Here is a 13,489-nt window from a genome sequence, read left to right on the forward strand (position 1 = left end):
CTCTGGATTCAATTGAAAAGGAGAAGCAACACATTGTCACAGAGGTGAATCTTACAGAGGCACAAATGGCTAAAATCATTGATTACAACAGCGTGCTGGACAGCAAAATCTCCACTGTGCATGAGGCAGTCAAAACTCTCAATCGGATGCTAACGCTGCTCATCAGGTTACTGAGAGACTCTATTAACACGGCTCCTGCTGCACAGCCGGCCACCACTGCTGCGGACCAGCCCGAATCCCTTGAAGCAATGCAGGCGAAGGTTGATCGCCATGTGCGGGAGATAGGCCTGGATACCATCGGCCAGATGGGAAAATACATCTAAGGAGACACCTGTGCAGTTCTCCTCTGACCTCTTTCTGTCTCGGCTTTATATGTCTGTGTTGTTGTTTCATACTTCTGTCTCGGCATAAGCTTGTCTGTGTTGTTGTCTCTTCTGTATTGTGTCGGCAGTACTAGTGATAAAGTTGTGTTTTGCTCTGTTTCGAGCCACCCTGCGCGGTGGGCTTATTTTTAGTCCTTTTGTGTCACAACTTCTAAGCAGGCAATTAGCTATCGTTTATTGTACATCCCTGCTTGAACTGCTTCGGCAGTTTTTTTGTATTATACTTGTTCTATAATATAATCTTCTAACTTACACAAAAAGATAAGGTAATAGCTATATTATAATTACTAATGTAAATATTGTAATTAAGTACTAGTTATTATTATTATTATCATAATTAAATTATTATAGCAATGCTACTAACTACTAAAAAAGAGAAAGGGAGAAATCTACCACTAAATGCTAAGCCTAAGATGTATTATTGACCTTAATTTCTCTTATTAGGGGAAGCCAGCTACCACTAATCTCCATACCATTGTCTCCGTTGAGATTATACGGATGCTTCATAATTTCAAGAGCTTCTCTAATCTTTTGTCTATGATGTTGTTCTTCCCTTGCGACAATTGAGGCGCTTTCCAAACAGACATGGTGTTTTGTTTTTGAGGAGTGTTCTGCCAAGGCCGAGGTACGAGACCTTTCATTCTTAATATCAGCTCCATGGTCCTTGAGTCTAGTATGCAGTGAGCGACCTGTTTCACCAATGTAGCTTTTTCCACATGAACAATCTATTTTATAGACTCCCTTAAGCTGATGTCTATCAATACTATCTTTGACCGACCTCATACCTTGCCTAATAGTTCCAGGTGTTGAGAATTGCGTGTTTATGTTTTTCATCCTTAGGATTTTAGCAATCTTATCTGTTACTCCATGAATATAAGGTAGAAAAACCCTGCCACACTGAGACTGGTCTTGAGCCTTAGGTTTATGAGATAACATCCTTCTTTCAGCTTTCTCTATAGCTCTTTTAATCTCTTTTTCTTTGTAGCCTATACTCTTAAAGGTAGAAACTAAATGTTTCTTTTCTTCATTAAGATGCTCAGTGTCAGAAATTCGAAGGGCCCTGATAGCAAGAGTGTTTAAAACACCAAATTTCTGGGCTGGGTGATGGTGGGCATCAGCGTGGAGGTAGCTTTCTGTGTGGGTTGACTTCCTGAAAACCTTATGCCCTAAAGAGCCATCCTCTTTTCTGATGATGAGCACATCTAAAAATGGAATGCTCATGTTTTCTTCAAGTTGCATGGTGATCCCATTGCCACACCGGATGTCTGTTATGCACAGTCACCAGAAAGAGGTGATCCCATTGCCACACCGGATGTCTGTTATGCGCAGTCACCAGAAATAAAATTTACCATGGAACTTGAAGAAAACATGAGCATTCCATTTTTAGATGTGCTCATCATCAGAAAAGAGGATGGCTTTTTAGGGCATAAGGTTTTCAGGAAGTCAACCCACACAGAAAGCTACCTCCACGCTGATTCCCACTATCACCCAACCCATAAATTTGGTGTTTTAAACACTCTTGCTATCAGGGCCCTTCGAATTTCTGACGCTGAGCATCTTAATGAAGAAAAGAAACATTTAGTTTCTACCTTTAAGCGTATAGGCTACAAAGAAAAAGAGATTAAAAGAGCTATAGAGAAAGCTGAAAGAAGGATGTTATCTCATAAACCTAAGGCTCAAGACCAGTCTCAGTGTGGTAGGGTTTTCCTACCTTATATTCATGGAGTAACAGATAAGATTGCTAAAATCCTAAGGAAGAAAAACATAAACACGCAATTCTCAGCACCTGGAACTATTAGGCAAGGTATGAGGTCGGTCAAAGATAGTATTGATAGACATCAGCTTAAGGGAGTCTATAAAATAGATTGTTCATGTGGAAAAAGCTACATTGGTGAAACAGGTCGCTCACTGCAGACTAGACTCAAGGAACATGGAGCTGATATTAAGAATGAAAGGTCTCGTACCTCGGCCTTGGCAGAACACTCCTCAAAAACAAAACACCATGTTTGTTTGGAAAGCGCCTCAATTGTCGCAAGGGAAGAACAACATCATAGACGAAAGATTAGAGAAGCTCTTGAAATTATGAAGCATCCGCATAATCTCAACAGAGACAATGGTATGGAGATTAGTGGTAGTTGGCTTCCCCTAATAAGAGAGATTAAGGTCAACAATACATCTTAGGCTTAGCATTTAGTGGTAGATTTCTCCCTTTCTCTTTTTTAGTAGTTAGTAGCATTGCTATAATAATTTAATTATGATGATAATAATAATAACTAATACTTAATTACAATATTTACATTAGTAATTATGATATAGCTATTACCTTATCATTAACTATTATTATAAAGCATTATTATGATGTATTAATCATAAGCTATTAATTAGCGATACTATTCATAAAAATAAATATATTAATTAATTAAACTATTTATTAATAATTAAAAATTAAACACTTGACATGAATTATCAATTATTATTCTTAATTAATTATTATGATTACTATTTTAATTATTAATATTGATTTCTAATATTATTAATATTAATTAATAATTATTATTTTAAGTTATTTTAATATACAATACACTAATGTTACTATTCATTAAAATACCAATATGTATTATTAATTAATATATAGATTTTACATACTATTTTATAATAAATATTATATTAACATATATTAAATATTAATACAAATTACTAAAGATTACTATTCATTAAATATTCACATTCTATTTTATAATTAATAATATTATATTATACTAACATATATTAAAATCAAATACCTATATGTAGTATTAATATAATAATCACTAAATATTTATAATAAAGATTATTATATTATATTATATTAAAAATAAAAATAAGTTATTAATTTTAATTAGAATAATAATTTATAATAAATTAAAATCAATTAATTAACTCATCAATAATTAATCAAAAATTAATATTATTAAAACATGGCCGACATTCATCTCATCCCAAAACCTAATTTCCTCATTATTATTTAATCCCTCAATTGAGCTCTTCTTCTATCAAGCATTCATGAAGTACTGATGATGGATCCAAGTTGGGATTTGAAACGTTGACGAAAAATGGTTTTTACTATGGATTCTCAGGTAACTAAGTCAGAAAATCATGACTTATTATTATATTAAAAACAACTTAAAACGTATATATGTTAATATAAACAATATTAGATAATAATGTTTCTTAATTTATGGTGATGACATTCAACAATACACTATTTAATTAGTTATTTATATCTATTATTTTTTACTTTAATTAAACTATGTTTAAACTAAAGGGGAGGTACTAGATACTATATACAGCTTGAGTGGGCCTAATGGTTAAGAGCATGTGTTTCCTCCTAAGAGGTCACAGGTTCAAAACCAGAGGGGGGTAGAGTATGTATGCCTTCGTAGACTTAGCAGTCAAATCGCTGCGCGGAGGTGGGTCCCTTGTCCCACAAATAAGGGGGTCTCATACACCAATTTGGTGTCTGGCTTGGCTGTGACCTTAAAAATGGATATTATTATTATTATTATTATTATATAGCCTTATTAATATGTTAATTTTTTTCCAATATATTAATTTTTTTCCCAAAATAATTAATTTAAATATGATGAAAATAAGTCCATAATAAAAGAAAGCAACACTAACAAATAAAAGAAAGCAACACTAACAAAATTAATTAGAAAATATTAAAGTAGTAATTTAAATCTGATGAAAATAAGTCCACAATAAAACAAAGCAACACTAACAAAATAATTAGAAAATATTAAAGTAGTAGTATTGCAGCCGCTAACAAAAACAATTGACTTTAGCGTGTTGACTTCATTTTTAATGAAATATTTAACAGTATAAATTACATTTTTCATATCGAAAAATATAAACCCCCTAGATAGTGGGTTCAAAACGTTCACCGGGCAATGAGTCAGATTTGAAGGCAGCAAAATAAAAAAATTTAAATTAAACGAACATGTAACTACTGTGATAATAATCGGTATAGTTTGAACTACAGTCTTCTAACAAACACACAATTATTAAATTAAAATTTACAAGGTTGGAATCACTTTGCCCATTTGTGGGAAAATTAATCCTATAATTCATCATGGTGGGACCCGCATGTAAAATTGTTTTTGCGATCATGGTGGGACCCACATGCAACAATGTTCTAATGCATCCTTGACCCACATATAACATTGTTACTCTACATCATCGTGGGACCCACATGCAACAATGTTATTATATACCATGGTGGGACCCACATGCATCAAGGTTATTGAACACGCAGTCATTAGGTTGGCCACCACCCAGAAAGAATTAGGCCATTGACCACCAATGACTCCACCATTTCCGCCTCGTCTGTGATACCCGATGTCAAATCAGATGATGTAACATCCACCTGAGTAGGCCTTAGAAACTCAATTAATTAAATTCAAAGGATAAACTGTGAAGACTTTTCTAGGAGATAGACACAAAGGGGAAGACATCGCAACAGTGGAGGGTCTGTCTGATGCAGAGGTCAGAACTCCATAAATATGCCTCTATTGCCATAATTAAGGATCCCATCCGTTGAATCGCTCGTGGTTGTAGGCTGGATCTACCCGGTTTTTATTCGACCATAACAGGTATGCATAGCTTCCTTGCTCTCTGAATTTTTCGACCTAATAATGAATCCGTTATTGGTTTTCACAGATGCAAATTAATTGATTTAAACATCTGATGCATGAAACAAATGATTAATGATTCCCTTAAAAAATAGCAGATATGCTCTTATAATTTTAATTGTATGGATATCTATTCCATTAATTTGTTTTTGCTTGCATCTGGCTAGGTTTAAAATCAGTGAATTAGCATATATACAGTATCATGTCTCAGGATTAATGTTGTTTTTATATACTTGAATATTCTGTGACTAGAATTTGATTTCTGGATCCGAGCAGTCTTAATCTCAGCAACTTAGTATGTGTTTTTTTTTGGCTTTCAAGGACATTCTGTTGTTGTAGGTGTCTCAGGATTGATGTTATTACTGTGTGATGTACCATAATTTTAGGATTTTGTCTGGGATTCTGCTCTCTTTACCAAGTCTATTAGAGAGTTATTGGAATGAAAAACTAATGATAGTGGGTACCTTGTAAAAGACCTAGGGTTGGTCTTTTGATTAAGGATCCATATCCCTGTGTAAAAGGTTTATTATGGCAGGTTGTGTATGTGGACACTCTTGGAAGTAGCAATTTAGTTAAGGTTTCATATCAATTTGTAAGAGAAGTTTCCAGTTTGAAATGTGTAAGAGATTTCAAGTTCCAAGTTCTGTAGTTGGGCACTGTGGAAATAGCAAGTTAATTAGGGTGCAAGAAGTTTTGAGTTTCAAGTTCTATCCTTGAAAATTTCACTTTCTGGCATATGAAAGTGATATTTTGCTTCTTAGGCCACCGTTGATCTTGTGTATTTTATGATGGTTTCCAGATCAAATTCCAAAAGAAGTTCCCTGGCAAATCCAGGTCAATTTAAGGATTTGTGCATTTGGTATTGTTGGGATTTTAAAGAAGTTTGTAGTATCATCGATATTTTATGCTGTTGAAGTTGGCAAAAGGAGCATTGGTCTTAAAAGGTCAACCCTGTAAGGTCCTGATCAACCCTTTGACGAGATAAAAATGGACAGAAATTCAGAATTTTATGAAGAGACATCGTCACAGAAAAATCAGGCATCCGGATCAAGTGATGGAGGTAGTTTTGACTGCAATATTTGCTTAGAATTAGCCCAAGATCCTGTGGTGACTCAATGTGGTCATCTGTTTTGTTGGCCTTGCCTATACCAATGGCTACAGATGCACTCCATATCAAAAGAATGCCCTGTTTGCAAGGGCGTAGTTGAAGAGAAGGTAATTCCTTTATATGGGAGGGGTAAGGTGGGTTCTGCTGATCCAAGAACAAAGCCGGTGCCTGGTGTTAATATTCCTCACAGACCCTCTGGACAGAGGCCTGATACAGCTAGAACGACAGACCATCATTACCCATCTCAGGGTTTTAATTTCATGGCAGGCCAAGGTCCAGTGCCTGTTGGGTCCTTTGGGAATATAACATTTTCTGCAGGATTCGGGCTGTTTCCTTCTCTGTTTGGGTTGCAAATGCATGGTTTTTCTGACACACCGTATGGAAGCCTTGGTATGCCCAGTAATGGCTTTCACGGAGGTCCTCAACAAGTAAGACATGGTCATCATCAGCAGGAGACCTTTTTATCAAGGTTTCTCTTGTTTTTGGTCTGTTTGGCTGTTTTCTGTCTTTTCTTTTTCTAATCTGATTTTGGCATTGCTTATTTGGTCAGCCACTCTTGAGTAGTAGAAGTTCGTCTTTTTCAGGGTTTTTGGAAAAAATCATGATTTTGTTTTAAGGTGGAACACTATACCTAATGATGTACATAAGCTGTAATAGCTGTTTATATGTATCTGTAACCATGCTGGTATTAAGATAAGATTCTTTTAGCATTTTTTATGTGTTTTTCATACTATGAAACTGTCTAGTGTGCTAGCCAAATCAGTATATGTTCTGGAAAAGTGGCTTGTTTATGAAGTTCCCAACTTAAAAAGGCATTTAATTTTTGTTTTTTTGGTCAACATAGCCGATGACAAAGTACTGTAATTGCTTGTGGAATGAATTTGTTCAAATTAATTTTTGTTTTTTTGGTCCACATAGCAGATGATAAAGTACTGTAATTGCTTGTAGAATGAATTTGTTCAGCATTATGTTCTGAGTCTGCTGCTGCATCCTCAGTTAACATCTATTTATGCTATTGTAGCTGGTGTACTCTATTAACGCTGCAGTGCTTTCAGATACCTTCAGATGAGGTTAAACTACATATCTGATCGTTCTCAAATTTCTTGCTAGATAATTATGTCTTAGTGTCAGACAAGTCTGTGCAGATTAAGGCTGCAGTTGCTTTCTCATGTCCAAGTCATCATATGGATGAAGCCATGCTTTTTCATCTTTTAGAGCCATCTGATATCCCCAAGAGAGTGTTTCTACATAGCATGTTTTGAACAAATGCTGAGTCATTTTAGGGTACATAAGAATAGTCTGTCTCTCTATCTATTTCTAATGCTTTTCCCTAATACACCTTGACACTATTAGGGGATCTAATCCCCACAAGTAAAGTTCACTGCTTATATGTTTACTGAGACTTTTGTCTCTGTTCTCTCTTGCTCTGAGGGTTATAGTGGTATTTCAGTTTAGTTTTTGGGTTATAGTGGTATTTCAGTTTAGTTTTTGAGTCATGTTGAGTCGTAGCTTTGGCCAAAAAGGTACACCATAGTAAAGTGATTTTGTTATTCTTTATTTCAAGAATATATGTAATCTTTGACATTTTTTAAATAATTATTTTTAGATTACATTGGAATGGAATCCAAATATATAATTTTAATATTTTTTTGTACATTAAAAAATAATTTGTACTATTTATTTATTTGTATTTTAAAATGGCGTAGTCTAACTTATAGACGAAATAGTTTTTTTTCACCGGATTTATAAAAATCTGGCAATACAATTTCAAGATTTGTTGTTTAAAATATGTTTTTGAATGCATAAATAGATTCAGCACCTTGAAAAACCCGTGGGGCACTCGAATTATGCAGATTAAATAATTTAAACTCAAGCTTTTAAAAATTTTGGTTGGATTTTGATTAAAATTAACTAGAAAAAATGTCGTGAAAAAATGCATTTCGTCTATAAGTTAGACTACGGCTTTTAAAATTATTTAATGTAAATAAAATTTGCTCACATTTTTACATAAGGGGAAGAGTGATGCACCATAGAATTACCTTATTTCACTCATCTTCCTTTTCCATTTGTCTTCTAAAGACCTAAAGCCTTGTAACCCCTAAGCACGATTGATTTTGAATTGATTATTTTGTTGCCATTTATAATATTTTAATTAATTATTCATAATTGGCTAATTTAACAATGTTTTATGGGATTTTGTGATGAAATACATAATTTTGCATGCATATTAGATGATGAATGTGTTAGTAATAAGTTTATTATTAAATCATAAATATACTAGCATAACCACATTAATAAATGTGGTTGATATACGCCGTAGGCGTCAACTTAATATATGCTATATTATAAATCTAAAATGCAAAATTAATATATTAATATTGTTAATATATTAATATTAATATAGTTAATATATTAATATTGTTAATATATTAATATTAATATAGTTAATATATTAATATTAATTTTATAAATCTAATAGGCTAAATTAATCTTTTAATAGTAAGAAGAGTCTTTTCGATAGAAATCACATAGGAGAAACGCGTCGGCAAAATTTTCTCCTTATGTGATTTCTATCGAAAAGACTTTTCTTAATGTAATATGGATCACAGAAGCCTGAATTCATATATTAATATTAAATTAATATTATTAATTATTAAATATTGTTAATAACAAATATTAGTAATAAATATTGTTAATATATTAATATAAATATTGGTAATATTATTTAAATAATAAATAATTCATTTCATTATTAATTAAATCATTAAATAGCTAATTCATTCATTATTAATAATTAAATATAAACATATAATTCATTAATTATTAATAATTAATTTGAAACTAAATAATAATATAATAATATATCCCGGATGCGGGTGACTATGCGGCGTGAAGGGCAGGTGTCAGGTGTGGCTCGTCACGTGGGCAGGTGTAAGCCCGGACGAGCCACGACATACCAGAACGCAGGTGACTTAAATGCGATGGGAGGCACAATAATTTGGGTTTTATTGCTGGTTCAGACGGCATTCAATGTGCAACCGCGATCGAGGCAAATGGCGCTCAATATTTTCGCTCCCCATGTCGCCTGGCTTCATTCCTGCAAGTGATCCGAGCAGAAGTTGGCAGAGGCAGAACATTCTCTGGCTCAGTGCAAAATCACTCAGAGGAATTCTTGTCCGAAGGGTAACTCGAAAATGCAAAGAGAGAGGCCCAGGATGAGCAGTCGCCGGGGCGGTTCCAGGGGCTGCTCTGCTACTTAGCGACCAGTCAATTCGCCTTCCTCCTCGGTGGGAATCACTTCTGAGCATAACAGAGGCTCGAACAGACTTGACGGACGCGGCAATGTGCGTGGGTGGGAAGAAATTCCGGACTGTGGTCATTTGGAGCATCCGGCTGTTCGCTACCGGATCCCCTGCACTCTGGAAAACAACACTCTCATTGTCTCAGTCATGGTGGAACATTGCAGCAATCTCAGAAGGCCTCTGGACAACCTGAATGTGCCAGTGGTTGACATGCAAGTTCCCACGGTGGATATGCGGCGGCCAACCAAAGCAAACTCTCCCCAAGCCACTCAAGCTGCGGATGCTGGCCCCAGTGAGCCGGTTCAGAGGTCGCTGCGCTCGGACATGGAGGACTCACAGAAACTCAAAGGACCGGCGAAGGATGAGCCTCACACAACCGATGAGGACTAGCACTTCCGTCACTCTGTCTTCCGCTGCCAGGAAAGCCACTCTCTGTTTGTCTTTCATGCTCTTTGTCGATTTACTGCTCTCTCTGTCGGTTGGTCTATGTGTCATCCATGCCGGATTATATGTCCACCGTGTCAGTCTATGTGTCCATCGTGTCGGTTTATCTGTCCATCGTGTCGGTTCTTATGTCCATTGTGGCGGTCTACATGTTTATTGTGTCGAATCAAATGCTGGCTATGTCGATTCAGATGTCCCAATTTTGTAATGAAGCTGCCCTGAAAGGTCTATCATGGGGAAAAATCTCTCCGGAGATGCAGGGCCACGGCCCTGGTGTAATTTTGCTGTAACTTTTGATTTTTTGTAATATAAATAGCCTAGTCTTACAGAGAAAAAAAAATATATATAATAATATAATTATTATCATTATTTTAATAATAATTATTTATTAATAATTGACCACAATTAATTTTATAACACATGGTTGATGTTTGTTGAATAATATTAAAGCAAAGGCACTAATATTATAAAGCCAAGGTATATAAACCCTAAGATAAATATTATAAACACTAAAATAAACATGATTGGTTTTCATATTGAGGCAATCCCTATGGTCGATTTTCATATTATACCCTAGGAATAATATTGTAAGCCTTATTAATATTATTATACCCTAGGAATATGAAACCTTAGATGAATAAACCCAAGGGATTGGTTGACCATGATTGACCATGGTTGACCTTGATTGATATTATAAACCCAAGGGATTGGTTGACCATGATTGACCTTGGTTGGCTATGATTGACCATGGTTGACCTTGATTGATATTATAAACCCAAGGGATTAATACTAAAACCCCAAGGGAATATTATTAAGCCCAAGGGACTAATATTATAAACCTAAGGGTTAATAAACCCAATGAATTCATATTATAAACCCAGTGGATTATAAACCCAAGAGATTTATATTAAACCTTGAGAATAATATTATAAACCCTATCAATATTATTCTTCCCTAGGAATATGAAACCTTAGATTAATAGACCCAAGGGATTGATATTATAAACCCAAGGCACTAATAAACCCAAAAGATTAATATTGTAAACCCAAGCTATATAAACCCTTAAATAAATACTATAAACCCTAAAACAAACATGGTTGACCATTGATGACGATGGTTGATTTTTCATATTGAGACAATCTTTGTTACAATGCGCTATTGACTATGGTTGACCATGATTGATTTTCATATTGAGAAAATCTTTTTCACAATGCGACATTAGATCTTGTTGACAATGATTAACGATGGTTCATGATGGTCGATTTTCATATTTAGACAATCTTTATCAGAATGCGACGTTGGACCAAGGTTGACCATGATTATTGACCATGGTTGATCTTCATATTGAGACAATCTTTGTCGAAATGTGACATTTGACGATGGTTGACGATGGTTGGTTATGATTGACCATGGTTGACCATGAACCCGAGGGAATAATAAACTCGAGGGATTAACACTAAAACCCCAAGGGATTATGAACCCAAGTGAATAATATAAGCCCAAGGTATATAAACTCTAAGATAAATATTGTAAACACTAAAATAAACATGGTTGACCATGGTTGACTATGATTGACTATAGTTGACCATGGCTGGCTATGATTGACCATGGTTTACCATGGTTGACTATGATTGATATTATAAACCTAAGGGATTGTTATTATAAACCCAAGGGATTAATACTAAAAGCCCAAGGGATTATGAACCCAAACGAATATAATTAAACCCAAGGGACTAATATTATAAACCCAATTAATAAACCCAATGAATTTATATTATAAAATCAATGGATACTAAACCCAAGGGATTTATATTAAACCCTGGGAATAATATTATAAACCCTATCAATATTATTATACCCTAGGAATATGAAACCTTAGATTAATAAACCCAAGGGATTGATATTATAAACCCAAGGCACTAATAAACCCAAGGGATTAATATTGTAAACCCAAGCTATATAACCATAAAACAAACATGGTTGACCACAGATGATGATGGTTGATTTTCATATTGAGACAATCTTTGTCACAATGCGCTATTGAACCATGGTTGACCATGATCGATTTTCATATTGAGAGAATCTTTCTCACAATGCGACATTGGACCCTGGTTGACCATGGTTGACCATGATTAACGATGGTTCACGATGGTTGATTTTCATATTGAGACAATTTGTGTCAAAATGCAACATTGGACCAAGGTTGACCATGGTTGTCACAATGTGACATTGGACCATGAGACAATCTTTGACACAATGTGACCATGGGTATTGACCATGGTTGATGACTAATTTTTAGATTGAGACAATCTTTGTCAAAATGCAACATTTGATCATCGTTGACCATGATTGACCATGGTTGGCTATGATTGACCGTGGTTGACCATGATTGATATTATAAGCCAAAGGGAATAATAAAACCAAGGGATTAATACTAAAACCCCAAGCAATTATGAACCCAAGTGAATAATATTAAACCCAAGGGACTGATATTATAGGTATATAAACTCTAAGATAAATATTATAAACACTAAAATAAACATGGTTGACCATGATTGACCATGGTTCGCTATGATTGACCATGGTGTACCATGATTGATATTATAAACCTAGGGGATTGTTATTATAAACCAAAGGGAACATTATTAAACCCAAGGGATTAATGTTATAAACCCAAGATATATAAGCCCTAAGATAAATATTGTAAATACTAAAATAAACATGGTTGATCACAGTTGATTTTCATATAGAGATAATCCTTGTCACAATGCAATGTTGGACCATGGTTGATTTTCATATCGAGACAATTTTTGTCACAATGCGATGTTCGACCCTAGTTGAGCATGATTGACCATGTTTGACTTTACAAAACATGGTTGACCATAGTTGACCAAGGTTGGCCATGATTAACCATCGCTGACCATGATTATCATATTGAGACAATCTTTGTCATAATGCGACATTGGACCATGGTTGAGACAATGATTGATTTTCATATTGAAACAATCTTTGTCACAATGCGACGTTGGCTAATGGTTGACCATAATTGATTTTATAAAACATGGTTGACTAATAATATTAGATCAAAGGGACTAGTATTATAAAGCCAAGGTATATAAACCCTAAGATAAATATTATAAACACTAAAATAAACATGGTTGACCATGGTTGATTTTCATATTGAGACAATCCTTGTCACAATGTGACGTTGGACCATGGTTAACCATGATTGATTTTCAAATCGAGAGAATCTTTGTCATAATGCGACATTGGACCATGGTTGACCATGTTTGATTCTCATATTAAGACAATATTTGTCACAGTGCAATGTTGGACCATGGTTGACCATGATTGAATTTATAAAACATGGTAGACAATGGTTGGCCATGGTTGACCATGATTGACCATGATTGACCATAGTTGACCATGATTGATAATAAACTTAAAGGAATTTAAACCCTAGGAATATGAACCCTTATATCAATAAACCTAGGGGATTGATATTATAAACCCAAGGTATATAAACCCTAAGATAAATGTTTTAAACCTTAAATAAACATGGTTGACCATGTTTGATTTCCA

General features: G+C 34.6%; 1 protein-coding gene across 1 annotated transcript; it reads left to right on the plus strand.

The window, feature by feature from the left end:
• The first annotated feature begins 4,797 nt into the window (after nt 1–4,797).
• LOC149147132 (uncharacterized) lies at nt 4,798–6,878 on the plus strand. Its single transcript, XM_089440524.1, has 2 exons — nt 4,798–5,014; nt 5,853–6,878. Exon 2 carries the CDS (start codon nt 6,041–6,043, stop codon nt 6,680–6,682), a length of 642 nt encoding a protein of 213 aa, XP_089296650.1. The 5' UTR covers nt 4,798–5,014; nt 5,853–6,040; the 3' UTR covers nt 6,683–6,878.
• Nucleotides 6,879–13,489: the final 6,611 nt, after the last annotated feature.

The sequence above is a fragment of the Pinus tabuliformis genome, chromosome 9, assembly GCF_031772625.1.
Source record: "Pinus tabuliformis cultivar Carrire ecotype Pingquan chromosome 9, CPIR1, whole genome shotgun sequence".
Lineage (NCBI taxonomy): Eukaryota > Viridiplantae > Streptophyta > Pinopsida > Pinales > Pinaceae > Pinus > Pinus tabuliformis.

Bases quoted from the DNA above. Each gene is read 5' to 3' on its own strand.
- LOC149147132 (XM_089440524.1), top strand. From the start codon at position 6,041: ATGGACAGAAATTCAGAATTTTATGAAGAGACATCGTCACAGAAAAAT.